The sequence below is a fragment of the Caretta caretta genome, chromosome 12, assembly GCF_965140235.1.
Source record: "Caretta caretta isolate rCarCar2 chromosome 12, rCarCar1.hap1, whole genome shotgun sequence".
NCBI classification, from domain to species: domain Eukaryota; kingdom Metazoa; phylum Chordata; order Testudines; family Cheloniidae; genus Caretta; species Caretta caretta.
In genome coordinates this window covers 21,225,203-21,241,954 of record NC_134217.1, presented here as the reverse complement: position 1 = coordinate 21,241,954, position 16,752 = coordinate 21,225,203, and the positions used below count along the sequence as shown (strand labels likewise).

The 16,752-nt window shown below is 43.0% G+C and overlaps 1 protein-coding gene across 2 annotated transcripts in view; it reads left to right on the top strand.

The window, feature by feature from the left end:
- The first annotated feature begins 191 nt into the window (after window positions 1-191).
- Window positions 192-16,752, top strand: part of LOC125620710 (uncharacterized protein F13E9.13, mitochondrial) — a 38,277-nt gene continuing 21,716 nt past the window's right edge. Inside the window, exons 1-4 of one of the 2 annotated variants that reach the window (XM_048816766.2) lie at window positions 204-338; window positions 621-696; window positions 2,523-2,605; window positions 15,336-15,516. In XM_048816766.2, the coding sequence (XP_048672723.2) occupies window positions 624-696; window positions 2,523-2,605; window positions 15,336-15,516 (337 nt within the window). In that variant the 5' untranslated portion in view covers window positions 204-338; window positions 621-623. Of the gene's footprint in view, window positions 339-620; window positions 697-2,522; window positions 2,606-15,335; window positions 15,517-16,752 lie in introns of both variants that reach the window. The other variant, XM_048816768.2, reaches the window with a different exon arrangement.

Here is a 16,752-nt window from a genome sequence, read left to right as displayed (position 1 = left end):
GCGGGGCCTCCTCCCTGCCCGGGAGCCGCACACGTGGCCCCGCGCGGGGCCCCGCCGGGAGCCGGCCGGGGCGGGGCGGGGTCTGCGCGGGGAGGCGGCGGGGCGCAGGGGGCTGGGCCCGGGGGCAGGAGGGGAGGCGCGGGGGCCCAGGCTGCGCGGCCACCGGGCTCGGCGGGCAGCCGGCTCGGGCGGGGCCTGCGGGCGCGGGGGCGGAGCCGGCGGCCCCGACGCGGAAGCGGGAGGAAGCAGCGTGGCTTCCCCTGGATGTAAACACGGCGGCGGGGCCGGGCCAGGCCGAGGGGTCGCGCCGCGGGGCTTCTCCGAGAGGCCCTGCCCAGGTAACGGGGAGCGGCCGGGCCGGGGCAGGGCTGAGGGCCGGACGCTCCCTGCGTTGCGAGGGGAAGAGCCCGGGGGGAGCTGCCTGGGGCGCCCGCCTGTGTGGGCTTTGCCTGCCCTGGGTCAGGACAACCCGACTTTCCACTTTAAATCGCACCTCTTCCCTTCCCCTGGATTGCCGCCGTCACACGGGGCTGTACCGCTCAGTAGTGAACCACAGGAGCGTTGAGAACTTGCCCCCCCGGGGCTGACTGACTGACACCCCCCTGTCTGTTTTCCCATAGGTCATGAAGTTTCTGAAGCTCTTTGGGCGATTAAAATCAGTTGTCATTGGGATGGTGCATGTGGGGGCATTACCAGGTAAAAAAGAGGTTTTATACTGATTGCAGCTCAGATAAGCCTGTGTCCAGTGAGTCTGATTTAATACCCCACTGACCCATGTTTGCTATTTCTTAACATCCAACAAGGCACAGAAGAGACGTGGGGTGGAGCTAGCATATTGACATTCTTCCACGTTGTCCAGCTTGCTGCCTCTTGCCTACCTCCATATGTCTGTAATCTAGCAAGGTAGAAATGCACTATGCACCATATGATCACAACATAGCAGGTGCTGTTATGTGTAACCAGATCCAGCCTTTGCGTAGGAGTGCGCTCCCTGGACTTTACTTAAGTTGCACAAGTTTGTTGGCTGGATTTGCTCTGCTGTCCAGAACGTTAGAGTAGGTGACATTTTATGAGATCCCCATGCAGCCCTGGGTGAGCGGGACATTTAAGATCCCACAACCTGAGCTCTTGGGAAGGGAGCCAGAAGAACTGCAGTCCCTGTTGTTGTGTGGGTTTTTTGTTTGTTTTGTTGTTGTTGTTTTTAGGGAATATTGGAAGTTAACCTTGTCGCTGAGCTCACCATTCCCATGGAGGGAAGGTGCTGGAGAGTGACTGGGGGGAATTGAGAATTTATGGGCGGGAGTGGGAGACAAAAGATCAGGGTTTCTTGTCAGGATACAGTGACAGTGACCTACCTGGAAACCTGATAGCTGAGATGAGCATGCAGGTTTTTCACTGGGACATTTGCCCTTGACTTCACAATGGAGCATCAGTAATATTAGCTAGTCAGTGTCAGGCAAATTCTTCAGGCCCTGCCCAGAGTGATCTTATGGTTGTGGCAGACAAATTGAAGGTGGAGCACTCACTAGGCTCGGTATTTTTAGAGTGGCTTCTGAGTTTGGTTGCCCAATTTGTGACATCTACAGCCTGATTTTCAGAGGTGCTGAATGCCTCTTCTGTTGGAATTGTGAGTGTTCAGCACCTCTGAAAATAAAGCCTAAAGTTAGGCACAAAAATATCAGAGGACACTTGAAAGTTTTTGGATTTCATCTTACCTTTAGGGAGAACAGACAGAAAAACAGCAGACTTCACTGCTTTTTGTCAGTTACTCATCAATGAGTTATTTTGCAACAGTTTGCAATTGTAGTTGTATCTCTGTGTCTTGGATACAGTCCTGTGTACTCGCAAAAAGAAAAGGAGTACTTGTGGCACCTTAGAGACTAACCAATTTATTTGAGCATAAGCTTTCGTGAGCTACAGCTCACTTCATCCTGTGTACTGAGAACCTTCCTTTTAGCACCAGTGCAGTTTTTAAATTGTCTCCTGTGCATCATTCCTGTTTGTGTGCCTCTGGGAAAACTGTCATGCAAGATTTAACCTCCACTTCTCATGAATCATTGGAGAATCCCTACCAAGCATCCCTTCCTGTCAATTTCTTTGATCTTCTTCCTATTAATTTCCCATCACTGGTGCAGAGTAGTTGCCTGTGACATTGCCACAGATTGAAATACATGCTTTGTCACTGGTAAAGAATGAGGTGTGATCACAATTACAGGCAAGAATGACAAGCTAGGTGCTGGTCTGGTTCAGTGTAAGGTTACATTTGATATTCCTGAAGTATGAGGGCTTTTAAACCAGTTTTAGGAACTCAGTAGTCAAACCATGTCAATCAAGTTCTACTAGGGACAAGATACCATTAAGGTATGAGACATTATGCAACAGCCTACTACTCACATTATTTACTCTGCCAGTTTGTGCCTACTTTGGCAGTTCTGTCAATGCTTGCAATAATCTTAATCTAACTCTGACTTTGTTTTGATTTCTGCTTGTATCATGGCATATAACATTATTGTTCTTTGCAGGGACACCACAGAGCAGTTTGCCATTGACCCAGATCACTGATCAAGCCTGTCATGAGGCTGAGATTTACAAGGATGCTGGAGTTGTAAGTTTCATTTTTCATCCTTCTATTTCGATTTTTGCATAAAGATATTGCTATGTCAGAGTACGACAAATGTTGGTTCTGTGGAGCTAATATTTTCAAGATCACATTTATATTAGAATTCTTGCCAAAACCTGGATCCAGACTGACATACAGATTGTTAGAAGGGGTTTGAAATTCAGACCTAGATCCACATTTTGCAGATGGCCTCAATTTCTATAATAGTCTAGATCTCAGTATTCCTGAGCTTTGGAAGAATCTGGATTGGCACTTTGCAGCTCAGGGCCAATCTCTTAAGCATGTCTGCAATCAAATCCTAGAAGAATCAGACCAGTTAAGGAAGTTAGATTGTCTTCTCTTGTTTTATGTTTATACAGTGCCTACCACATGGGTTCCTGGTCCATAAATAGGTTTCTTAGGCACTATGATAACACAAATAATAATTAATATGATTAAGATAAATTCGTTATTGCCAAACATCTTGTCAGCTTTGTTCTTTGATAAAATTGCTCAACCAGTCTGACAAAGTGGTATATTTGTTTGCCCTACATATTGTATTTTAATATAATTAAAGTGCTCTGTTTTGTGGACTTACTGGAGAATGGAGTATGCCCAGGCAGCAGATCAAGCACCTCCACTTCCCCTCTAAGCAGATTCAACCTGTTCTGGTTGTGCTGGCCCCTTTGTGTATATTATGCAGGGTACAAAAAGCACATGTGTCCATTTCTGCTAAGTGTAACCCTCCCATGATATACCCCTGGCAGTTAGTGCTCTTCTACTTTACATATCTAGAAGATCTGAAAGGCCAGTCTCAGCCAAAGGCAACAAAATGCAGGTACTAGTGACTGAATTTCTATGGACCTCAGGTGTTGTAATAATTTCCATAGTTCAGCAGATTTTTAACAGGGTGCATGTCCTTTTAAAAGGTCAGGGTATGTTTTAAACATTTCATTGCGCTCTGTATCTATGTGCTGCTGCACTTTTTGCTTTGACTTGACTGGAGTGCAAGTTTCTGGCATGGCAATGATGCAGGGTCTCAGTGATTGGGCTTTAAACAGGGCTTAAATGAATAAATAGTCACTCCTGTGAAATACTTTTATTTTCTGCATAACATTTTGAATATGTTTATTTTTATATAGTATCATAAATTCACATGGTACTTTACAGGCAGAGTAAAATTGAATCTAAGAGCGTAAAATCTTAAATTACAGAAAGCTAGAAATGAGATGCAGAACAACATTTAATTTAAAGAAGAGTTTGCAAAGTATTGGATGGATAAACCAAGAAGGAGTCATGGTAAAAGTGGGGAAGGAGAGCCGGGAGCATGAAAGTGAAACAATGAGATGAAAGAGAGTATTAAGAAGAAATCTGTGAGGAGCAGGAGACATGTCAGCTGTAAGAGGGCATGAGGTTATGTATGGCCTTGAAGGCAGAGACGAAAGTAGAATCTGATATGTTAAAAACTTACGCCCAAACCAGGCGAACTGCTCCATGGAGGCAAATCTCTGTGCCTACAAAGAAGGCCATTGGCTTCACAGAGTTTACTCATGCAGAGTTTTCTGGACTGATGCCTCAGACTGTAAGATAGTTGGGTCAGGATCTGAGTTGTTGTTGTTTTTGTCTTCTACAGCAAGGGTTCTGAACCTTTTTCTTTCTGAGGCCCCCCAACATGCTATAAAAACTCCACAGCCCACCTGTGCCACAACTATTTTTCTGCATATCTAGTAGATTAAAAGATGTATTAAATTGATAGTTATACAGTTAAACACACACACATATAATATAAAAAAGAAAAGGATAAAATAGGCACAAAAATAAAAAACTGAATATTATTTTCTTTGTGTAAATCTGACGGGGTGCAGGTTTTGGCTTGAGGCCCACGCGGCGGGACATAGGCTTTGGCTCCTTAGTCTCTCTGCCCTGCACCCCAGTGAGTCTAGCGCCGGCCCTGAAACCTGCTCGTAGATCCCCAGTTGAGATCTGCATTCTACAGCACAAACCGCTCTGAGCACTTACTGAAAATACAACAGGAAATAAGTGGCAGAATTAAGGCGACTAGAGTGTGATGTGGTTAGAGTGGCAGGAGAGGATAAGGACTAGCCGTAGGGCTTTGTGTAGAATGGCTGGGATAGGGAAGCTAGAGGTTAACATTTTGTTAGAGGGATCGGGTACAAAAGTAATCTGTAGTTCTCTTAAAGCCACTGTCAAACATTCCGTTATTTGACTATACTGGAGCTTTAACGAATATTTAGCAGGAGGAATTTTGTTTTCCTTGTGTAAGGAGTTATACATTGAAGTCTTTAGGGTCAAACCTGAAACAGCGTCACAAATACATTTTAAAAAATCTGTTGAAGAAAATGTAAACACTTAAATATAACTCCCTTCATTGGCCTCAGTTTTAGAACATCTTCAGCAATTTTAGACAAGTCACTAATATTAATATATGAGTTTGTGAAAATTTTTTTTTTCGTTTTTGCCTTTCTTTGCTGGATCCTCAATTCCCCTTCTTCAATTAATATAACAAATCCTGTACTAACTGGGCTGCCATAATTTGCAGTATCAAAATTGCTAAACTCTTTACTTGCAAGCTTAAAACTCGCTCTGTAGATAGATGAAAGATTAATGCAGTAATTTCTCTGCATATTAAATCTTATATTCACTCAGAGTAGAAGTAATAGCACAAACATTCCACGTAGTATTCACAAGTGCCGTAATAGTTACATCAAAACTGTCTTTAGTTCCAAAGTTGAACACTTGAAGTAGGCTTTACAGTTGAAATACCTTATTGCATTGTGATTGCAACACCAAACACGTGAGGACTCCGAAAAACAATGAAAACCACACACCTGTTCTTTTGATAACGAGGGTCAGAAATAGCTGTGAATATCAATAAGGAGGTTGTTATAAAATTTGTGCTGAGTACCCCGATAATGCTTTCCTTCTGCTACCCTATATCACTTGCACCATTTTCTCTAGCACTTCGAATGGTATACTGGTTCTCATTATACTTCAAAGGATTACTCGTTTCTGGATATTGAGAGAGCACTCCTCCTCCAAATTCAGCTTCTTCTGGGGAGGCAAGGAATCTATTGTCTCTCTCCCCATGGGGACTTGAGGTGAATGGTTAGACTGCCTCTTCACTTCTCTTGAAGGGTCCTGATGGTTCTCCTCTCCCACTAGAAGACAGATGTTCTTTAGTGCCTCAGACACTGGAAGTGTTGCTCAAATCTACCCAACTTCTGTCTGGCAACTACTTGTTGATAATTACTTGTTTACATTGGCTTGGGTACACAGGGCATTCTTGCCTATCAAGAATTTAGTATCTATGGGATAGAATCAAAGTCCTGAACAATAGCTATGGGTCTTCAGAAAAGGCCTTCCCCCCCTTTGATCCCCTACATCATTTGCATATAACTATTTCCTCCATGCTAAGAACCTTCACAATCTTGTAAGGTTTCTCTGGCTAAGTGAATTGGACATAACTGCTTTTGAGCTAGCTTATCTTGAAGCAGCACCATCTATCGTAGGCATTCCTAATGTGCCCATTACCATGGTAGGAAATTGACAAGATCAGCTGGCAGGCTTTATCACTGAAGTGACTCTTCCTCTTTTGGAAGAGGCACTTACACAGCAACAATGCCAGGCCCCATCAACCCTACTGCAGAAGTTGGATTTTAAGATTCATACTTTGGTCACCCACTAGGAAACACAGAGTGTTACCACTATTACTTATGAACTCTATCTACAATAGACCTTTATCAAGCATTTCTCACTAGGGCTATCACCGCTCCCACTGAAGATAAGGTTTTCGTGACTTCAAGGCTGGGAATTGTTAAAATTGCTTAGTGTGGACAAAGCTACAGACAGTTTAAATTTTCAAAGCACTCTATATACACAGCATTGATTAAAGGAAGTCCTGCATCTTTAGAAGGTGACTTGCCCGGTTCCTTAGCAGTTTTTTAACATAATAAATATGAAGGGTTTATAATGTTGGAGCACAATAATAAAGACAAGTGAGTGCTCAGATAGGAGGCCATCTGTACTGAAAAATATCAAATACCATCCATGTACTTGTATTGCCAAATAACCAGGTTGCCCAGACAAGATTTTATAAGTGACAGATTCTGAGTCTTTAAGTTCTCTGCAATTTTTCCAGTGTTCTGCTTTCATTTTAAGAGAGGGTTAATACAGGGTTCACAATGTAAATCTCTGGACTTATGTTAACTCAGCCTCACAGAAAGCTTCTACATTGAAACAACAAGGGTTCAAGTTTTCCTCCTTCACATCATTTACTTTAATTAACATTTACTTTCGTCACCTAGTTGAGACTATTTAAATACTACAGTGAAGTACAGGCAATTTAAAAATACAGCAAAATACTCCGCTAGCATGAGGACATTGCTAAAGAAACATTGATTATGTTGTTGTCATGCTTTTTACCCATATAGTTTCCCAAACAAGTCTGTCTTGTTGCACTGGCTCCTTGTAAAGAATTTGGGGTTCTCCCTACCTCCTTTGTACTTGGAAAGTTTTACAGCTATGTGCGTAATTTGCATTAGTTTTTTGGCAGTGAAAAATGAACACCTAGACATATTTTTAACTGCTGGTAAAAGCTGCTGCATGGATATGGCAAGGAATGATGGTTGGAGTCTTAGTGTAACCTGCACTTTACTCCTGGGGGAATTTTGCACCCCTGCACATACGCAGAATTCATGTCCCTTGCAGATTCCCCTTCCCACCTAGTAGAAAATAGATTCTGCCAGGGAAGTGTTGCAATTACTCCTTTTGCCCACCAGAGACTGCTATGGCACCAAAAGAAAGGGCAGATGACTCCAGGCCGAGCAGCCAGCCATGGAGAGGGAGGGGGCAATGGCTGCCTTCCTCACAGCGTCCTGCACACAGGGCCGGGTGAGGAGGCACAGGACACTGGCAGGAGAGGGGCAAACAGACTGAGGCACATGGTGCTGCTAGTGGGTCATCTAGCCTGGGGTACAGAAGGGCTAGTGGGGGGGTCACAGGAGCTATTTGGGTGATACCATTGGGATAGGGGTGGAGGAGGTTGCTGAGTGGGGGTGCAGGGATACATGGGGATAGGGTGAGGGGGGAGCAGGGGCACACAGGGATAGGGCCAGATGTGCCTGACTGAATGGGAGAGGCTAAGGGTCAGCCAGGGTCTGCATGGGGGAGGGTCCTCAACTCCCTAATAATCCCCACCCCAAAAAAACCCCACCACGTTCCATACTTCTCCCAGCCACACCTAACAACCCTCCAGGTTCGTTCCCAGGCTCCTTCCCAGCAATTACTTCCCTCTCCCTCAGCTCTTCTGTTACCGCTGACACCCCCAAGCCTTTTCACTGCTTTTGAGAGGTGTGGGGAATACATTTCTGTACTGTAATTTAAATGAACTATTACTCAGAAGTCTATATTAATATGTCTAGTAAGGAATCAATTTGTCAAAAAACATTTTCTGAATCTTTTTTGTTGTCTGTATTGTTACAGATATTTGCTGACAGGTATTTTGAAATAAATTGTCAAAATAATTGAAACTGGCATGATTATATTTTGTTATTTTGACAAATAAAATATGCAGAATTTTGCAGAATTTTAAAATATTGTGCACAAAATTTTTAGGCACAGAATTTTTATTTCCCCCAGGCATAATCCTTGTTTCTTAACAGTTTCTTAAGTCCCATCCACACTATAGTGTGGTGGAATCTTGCATAATTATTATCTGATATAGCTTGATTTAGTAACAGAGTAGTACACAAAAAACCCCTTACATATCTAAGATAAAGAAGAAATCTTTTTGTTCAAGTAGAGCTTTTGAAGGAAAGCTGGTCTTGTGTTTAGGGTAGATGATTCCTACAAACAGAAAGTAGATCTTGTAGGACAGTGGTCTCCAACCTTTTTGAATTTAAGTGAAACCCAGGATCTGCCCCACCCCTTACCCAAGGCCCTGCTCTGCTCGCTCCATCCTCCCTCCCTCCGTTGCTCACTCTCCCCCACCCTCACTCACTTTCACCCAGCTGGGGCGGGGGATTGGGGTGCAGGCTCTGGGCTGAGTATGAGGGGTTTGGAGTGTGGGAGGGGGCTCTGGGCTGATTCTGGGGCAGAGGGTTGGGGTGCAAGTTCTGGGAGGAAGTTTGGGTGCAGGAGGGGGCTCTGGGCTGGGTCAGAGTGTGGGGTTCAGGAGGGGGTATGGGGTGTCAGCTCTGGGAGGGAGATCAGCATTGGAGTAGGGGGTTGGGGTGCAGGAGGGCGTACGGCATGCTGGCTCCACAAGGGGATTCAGGGCTGGGGGTGCAGGAGAGATGCGGGCTTCCATCAGGTGGCATTTACTTGGTCGGCGGCACAGCAGGGCTAAGGCTGGCTCCCTGCCTTCCCCGACCCCACACCACACCCAGAAGCAGCCAGCGTGCCCTTGCAGCCCTGGGGGGGGGCACGTGGCCCTATCCTCCATGACTCCTCTCTGCAGGCACTGCCCCCACAGCTCCCATTAGCCGCAGTTCCCCATTCCTGGCCAATGGGAGCTGCGGGAGCCATGCTTGCAGGTAGGAGCAGTGTGCAGAGACTCCTGTCCCCCCGGCGTGCTGGCTGCTTCCAGCAACGGCGTGGGGCCTGCCTTAGCCCTGCTGCGCCACCAGACTTTTAGCTGCTGGAGATAGCGATCGACTGGCAGAGGCTCCAGGATCGACCAGTTGGTGACTCCTGTTGTAGGACAATGTGCCAATTGATTTCCTTTTATAGGGGAGCGACTGAGGCAGAGCTAGAGGCATGGATTTTTCCAGAACACACCTGGGTGCTGGAAAGGAGATATAAAATGATGATTCCTAAGTGAAAGTTAGTTTTCTTCTAGACTGTTGTTTGTGTAACTATATCAGCATTAAGGGAAATGGTAGACTCCCCTCTGTAGTTAGAAGGGTTTTTTTTTTTTAAGAACAAATATCCAATATCTAATTGTAACAAAAGGAGAGCTTTTTGTTATTATAATATTTTGCACACAACACATTTTAGACACGTGTACACATCACTCAGAATGAAAGGGGTTACAGGAAATATTTTATATGAGAAGGAAGGCAATTGTCTGAATAAAGAAGATGTAAATAATCTTAATATTCAACTAAAAAGAAATGCTAGAGAAATAATTACAAGAGTTTTATCTGTTCCTATCCAAATAAATTCTGTTTTGGAATATGTAATACTGTAACTGTTGCCATAGATTTCTGCTCTATAAGCTTAAGTTCCAAGAACTTTAATTCAGCATAACTGTTTTCTCTCCACCATTTTAATTAGCTGTCTGATAATGAAATCTGTTTTATATCCATATGAATTCAGTAAAAACACAAAAATCTGTGGTAAGTGTTATAGTTTTGACACAAAAATAAGAAAGCAAGCTTTGAGTTAATGTATCTGTAATTTAGCTCACTGTATTGCAGAACATATGTTCTCTTTTTCAAATTAAACAAAACCTAATGTGCAAAAGAACACAGTCCTATCTGATGGTACCCAAAGAATAACATGTTATTAAAGTAATACCCAGAGCCTGTTGCGTTGCCCAGGGCTGAGGGGCACTCTAGTTGAGGAACAGATCTACTGAAGTGTCTGGGTATAAGTGTATTAAGGGGAAAGGGCTCAATGTTTGTGCTTTTGATTGGAGCTAATGTGTTTTAGTATCTTGTGCTGGGAGCTGTTATAATAATGGGAGAGGCTTTCATTTTTAGATTTTAATGAATAAAAGACATACTATTTTTTTAATGCTCATAGAAAATTTTCAAAAGTTTTCATAAATAATTTTAATGATAATTTTCTGTCCAGACTGTTATCAATATAAAATATTTGTATTCTCTAGGTAACCTAATCTACTGTGTGTCTACAAACCACACAATCAAAAATTACCACTTGTGCTATTCAGTATATATTTTTTTCTATCATGAAGCACAGTGTGGACAGCATTAATTTGAGGCCTAGACATAGCCCTCTATGACTTCCCTCTCAAACTGTGGGTCAGCACATAGTCTGCTTCCTCTCTTCTCCGAAGCTACTGTGAAATGCCAGCAACACAGTCCAGTCCCTCAAGTCTGCTCTCTTCATAGGAGCAGTCATAGGGGCAGCCATAGACACTGTTCTTCCTGATTGTTTTATGGTTCTTGAGAATGATCTTGTGGAGTGGATTGAGGCTGGCCAGTGCATACACAAAGCAGTGCATCTTCCCAGGCTGTTTGTTGGTGGCGAGTATATTGTGAGACTGGCTAACGGATCTTGGGTGGAATTGAGAGGGGGATAGGAGACACTGATGTTGGGCTCATTGAACTAATGCTTCTTTTCTTATTCCATAGCAGTGGTCAGGACTTAGGAACTCCTTCCTACCACAATAGCAATATGGGAGCGGGGGCTTCTTACCCTGGGAGGATAGGAGTTCTAGCACTTCTGCTGTAACTCTGAAGTGAAGAGGAGACTTTCCTGTAACTCTGGGATGAAGAAGAGAATTCCCATCTCATGAGTTCTAAGTATCTATAATATTTTTTAATTATAAACAAAAACCCCACAAACAACCACTGGCTTGGGTCCTTTTCGCCTCTCGAATGATGCATACACACACAATAAATTATTACTATTACAGCTCTATTAGCTTCTACTTCCTGTACGACAGTATAAACTCTTAACATAAATGGGGGTTGGTTTTTGCCTTTGGGTTATAGGGTCTTTTATATTAGTTATTCTTAAAACTGTGTGGACTTTTGCCCTCCTACTGCTCAGGCAAATAAAAATCTCATAGCATAATTTCTCCCTCCATGGTGATAATTTTTGTTGTGCCCAAGGTTCTGGCAGGTGACTTGAATCGCGCAGTGGGCAGCCACCTCATTGCCTGTGATCCGGGAAAAGGCCTTCTGTGAGATTGGAGGGTTTGGAATCTGCTTGCCCAAGGTGACTGCCTCACCATTTTTGCAGGGAGATATGATGCTGCCAGTGGGAGCAAGGAATCCTTCTACATTTTATCTGTTGTCCACCTTCTGGTTCCTCTTGGTGGCTGTTATCTGCTTCGTGATGGATCAGAGTTTAGTGCAAGGCTGCATTTCATGTGTGCAGATGATGCAGCCCTTGTGGCTCACAGTGTTGATGCCCTACATCTTATTACTGAGTTCTCTGTTTCATGCAAAATCTTTGGGCTAACAGTAAGCTTGAAGAAGACCTATCATGCACCAAGCCTCTTCAGAACCCATTCCAGATATCATCTTAAATGGTATTCATCTGGATGTTGTTGACCAACTTTGCTACATTGGCTCTACTGTTACCAGCAGTGTAGATCTTGATGCTGAACTGACCAGTAAAATCGGCAAAGCAGCCCAGGAACTTTGGTCTTTTGCAAGACAGAGCCTGGAACAATAACAAATTGTCAAACTATAGTGAAAATCTGTATTTCTGAGATATGCTTTATCCACTCTTCTATATGGATTAGAAACATGGACAACTTACATCAAATATATCAAAAGACTAAACAGTTTTCATATCAGATGCCTGTGTAAAATTCTTCAAATAAAATCACAAGACAGGCTGATAAATATGGAAGTGTTCAATTGTGCTGGTATGTCATTCATGGCAACGTTGATCAGTAAAGAAGACGAAGATGGCTTGGACATGTCAACCGAATGCCGGATAACTGGATCCCAAAGCGTGTGCTGTGCTCTAAAGATTACAAAGGGTCTAAAAAGAGAGGCAGACCGCTGCATAGATTTCAGGGTGCTTGCAAGGATGATTTAGTATCCTTTGAAATCTCTGTGGATGATTGGGAAATGCCGTTCTGGTTGGCTTGTAGACGGGGTGATGCATTGTGAGGCGGACTGGATCGAGCTTTGTGATGAGCAGCGTCAGAGGAGGAAAGAATCTGCTGCTCGGATTCAGAGCGTTGCTAGCGCGTAGGTATGCCCTACTTGAGGATGGGACTGTCACGTGCGCGTTGGACTGAGCAGCCGTCCAAGAACTCAGCAGCGTATACGCCATGCTAAGCAAAGAGCGACGGTGCCAGTAGCATTTCAGTACAAGCAGTTTTTGTTTCATGCACAAGACCCTTTCTGCCATGGCCAGACTATTTAAAAAAAAAAAAAAGTAAACTGACCCATAGAGCTGGTCAGAAGTTCTTTGATGGAACATTTTTTGGTCAGAGAATGCCAATTGTGAAAATTGAAAAACTTTTTGCAGAGACTTTGACAAATTTGCAATGGAGAAATTTCTGGTTTCCTACCAGCTCATCCACCTGCTTTTTCAGCAGCCCAGGCTTCCAGACTCCTCATTTTTTCCAAGAGCCTGTAAGCATTGGGAGCCCCAGCTCCTAAACTCCCAGGCTCTTTGGTCCTTCCATAGCTTGCCTGGCAGAGTACCATGGAATGGGTCTTCTTCGGGTTTTCAAATCCCAACTTACAAGGTTCCTGGCTCAGCAAGGTAGACTCAGCCAGGGTACCAGAGCTTTCAGGGTCTGTAGCTCTGGGACAGCCCACTGAGAAGACTGCCCCAGAGTTGGGACTCCAGTCTGTTTTTGAAGAGAGTTTTGAAATTTGAATAAATCCAGATCAGAACAAATTTTGAAATATCTTAAATCCTTTGCAAATTGGAGTTGCACGGCTCTACAAATCAGCAACTTTGGGACTTTGACGTGTGTGTGTGTGAGAGAGAGATTTATCTTTCCTTTGACATCAGCTGGGTTCAGCAGGCTTTCTTGAATGAGTAGACTAGAAAACATTTGATCAAGTTGGGATTTCTGGAGCAATTATTTGCTGCATCCCAGAGATTTTTATGGAATGTTTTAATTGTATAATTCTGAGAGTCCCAAATGGTGATTGATGGTTAGTCAGTCACCTTTATCCCACAGTGTGAGCACAGGATGAGAAGTGAAGGTGTTAAGCTGTTTGGTTGTGCAGTTGAATTGGGCATGATTAAGAACAGATTTGAGGTTTCTTTATCAATACCCATACTGTTTCTCATGGGAGATTAGGTGGTTGGGGGATCCTTGACTTGCAAAGCTGAGTCCTCCCAGTGAGGAAACATCAAATAGTGAATGGCTCCATTAATTTGTTTGAGCTTTCGGACTAGGTCCATTGCTGAGTAACCATTTGTTAGCCAACTAATAAAAGTGTGACCTGTTGCCTCTAAGGAGATGTGTCTCCTATTTGTCTAGGTATTTAACTGTTAGTCACCTGGGGACATCAGCAGTATCCTATTATGTTATTCTCCATCATATTTATTTTAGTATGGTGCAGGTATATGGTCTTATCACACTGTTTCAAGAGACTGTTTAAATGCTCAAATTTGTGTTCCCATTCCTTCATTTTAGGTGTCTGTTTGTGATGTCGGATGTTTAGTCTTTAACTCAGCCATCACATGCTGGCTGCACATTTATGATATCGTATCTTTTGTTTACAGAAATAGCTTCTGCATTAAAAAATACTGTTAAAATGAAAAAAATATACAAATGTAATATTTCCTTAAAAATATTTGTCTTTCTTCCTGGTTCTACATTCTTAAGTTACCATTAGCTGCACCATCATTGATTATTATTTCACTTGTTATCGTCCCTATGGTAAAATTTTCTTTGTTGAAATGCTGTCTCTGGTGCCTTCCAAACACGTTTAGTTCAGTTAAGACACCCTTGATAGGCTAAGATCTCTTGGGAATTAATCTCACTTTCCCCTAATTATGGAGTTGTAAAGAAAATAGGAGTTATGTATTTTTTTTTCAAATGATTCCCTTCTGTACTTTTAGAATTAAGTGAAGGTAGGTTAAGAAGGTCAAAATTCTTTTAAGAATCCTTATGTGAATGCAAAACATTAGATTTGAATGGATCTTTCAAGATATATTTTTAAACTTATTAGTCCTGGGCATAATTATATATGATTTTCAGCTATTGAATATTTTCTAATGTATACCATACTGATGATTTAAAAAAAACAACACTGTCTCATATAATGTACAAAGATGTTTAATGAATCACACAGGTTGAATCAGCAAAATAGTTTATAGCCACTCCATTGTTTACCAAATATATGTTTCTACCAAATGAGACATATAGTAGACAATAAAAAGCCAACATCTTCTGTTAAGCAACCTTGAATCCAAAATATGAGCAGTGTTGAAGCTTAATAACAAAGTTATAGGCACCTTAAAAATACTATACCTAGATATTTAACTCCTCCTCTTCTCCCTCAAATTTTAGTCATTTGAAAACATTTTTACTGATACCGTAAAAATACAAACCCCAAAAAACCGCAAAAGAAACCTTTGTTTATCCAAAATAACTTTAGTCTCTTGATATTAATTGATTTGAAAATTTTCTTGATTATCTAAAAATGCAATTGTCCAAACTTATTCAATATACTCTATTCCATCTGAATAATTGAGGTTTGACTCTACAGTATATATTTTAAATTGGATTTATGATTTAACGTGTTCCTCTATAGTTCGCATTGTAGCACAGATTCAAAGGAAATCTAATTGACAAAGTGTGTAATTGAAATCACATTTATTTCATTTTGTGATTACAGATATGATATTGATTTAAAGCATTTTTGCAAGTGGGTATTTGCATCAACAATTTACTGTAGATAATCCCTTCTTTGAAGAAAAACCTTTAAATATAGTGTTTCTTTTTAATATAAGCCTTTGTCTAATATCAAAATAGCTATGATTTATTTGAAATGGCTCTTCTCAATTTAATCAGATTTCTCTATAATAATCTCCACAGGATGGCTTGATGGTGGAAAATATGCATGACCTTCCTTACACCGTTTATGTTGGGCCAGAAATAACTGCAGCAATGGCAGTCATTAGTGCTGCAGTGAAACACACCTGCCCAAGTCTCCCATTGGGTATCCAGATTCTGTGTTCTGCAAATCAACAGGCTGTAGCTGTTGCTCTTGCTTCAGGTAATAGAAATGACTCATAATTTGGTACTGGTAATTGATGTGATATTTCCTCTCTGAAACTTGTGTGCTAACACAGACACCCTCAGGAAGGAGACAGGAAGGGCACAGATCCTTCAGTACTCTCTCTCTCTCTCTCACTCTCTCTCTCTCCTGAAAAGGCAGGAAGAGGGTTGTACAAAAGATGCCAACTTCATATTGAGATGGTCCCTATTCATTGCTCAAGTGAGAGGCAAATAAAGATTAATTTCATCCACAATGGTTAAACATCTGATTTCAGTTATATCTTGGGATACTCTTGTTAGCTACTGTAACTGAATTTTTGTAAAGGAATGTTTTGATGGGGTAATTAATACGAAGATTTTATTCTTTGAGTGATTGCTCATGTCCATTCAACTTAGGTGTGCGTGCCAGAAGTTTTTCCCTCAGCAGTATGTGTAGGGGACCGGCTCTAGCGCCCCCTGGAGTGGTGCGCATATGTCGTGGCATATAGGGCGTTGCCAGTCCCTTCCACCCTCAGTTCCTTCTTTCCGCCAGTGACTGTGCATGGAACTGGTGCTGCTTCAGCTAGAGCTGTTGCTTTTCGTTCGTTCAAACTCTTTTTTGCCTCTTGCAAATATTACTGTATATAGTTTCCCTCTAATTTAGTTCAACCTTTTTGTTAAGTTGGAGACTTAGTAGGTTGCTAAAGGGACTTTGCCTCAGGATGGGGCATGCCCCAGTCCCCAGACTTTAAACCTGCGATCACTGTAAAAGGCCCATGTGAGCCAGCACTGGCCTCCTTCTGTGGCTCCAGCCAAGAAGCCCAGGAAGATGGGGCAAGGAAGGTCTCCATCTTCCCACAAGGGAAAGGACAAGTCTGGGGTGGACAAAGGCCCTGTTTCAGGCACCTCCTCACCCCCTTCGGGATCCTGGGCCCCAGCTCAGGTTGAGTGGTGTAGCCCAGCCTGCAAAGGCGGAGGTCCTCGGCAGCTCCAGGTGCCGTCCACATTGGAGGCCCTCCAAGCAGCGCAAGACATTATGTCCCTCCCGATGCCACACTCTCCAGCCCCTACGGGGTCCCGGTCCCAGGGTAAACCCACGTAGGGACCACCACAGTCTCCACCTTTCCGGCAGCACTCCCCGTCATGGGGGACATCCTCCCAAAGGTCACCCTCTCGCCGCCGACACGCTTCTGACTGTAATAGGCAGAAGCTTCATAGCTCCATCCGGTCTCCGGACCTAGGATGAGGGAAGAGA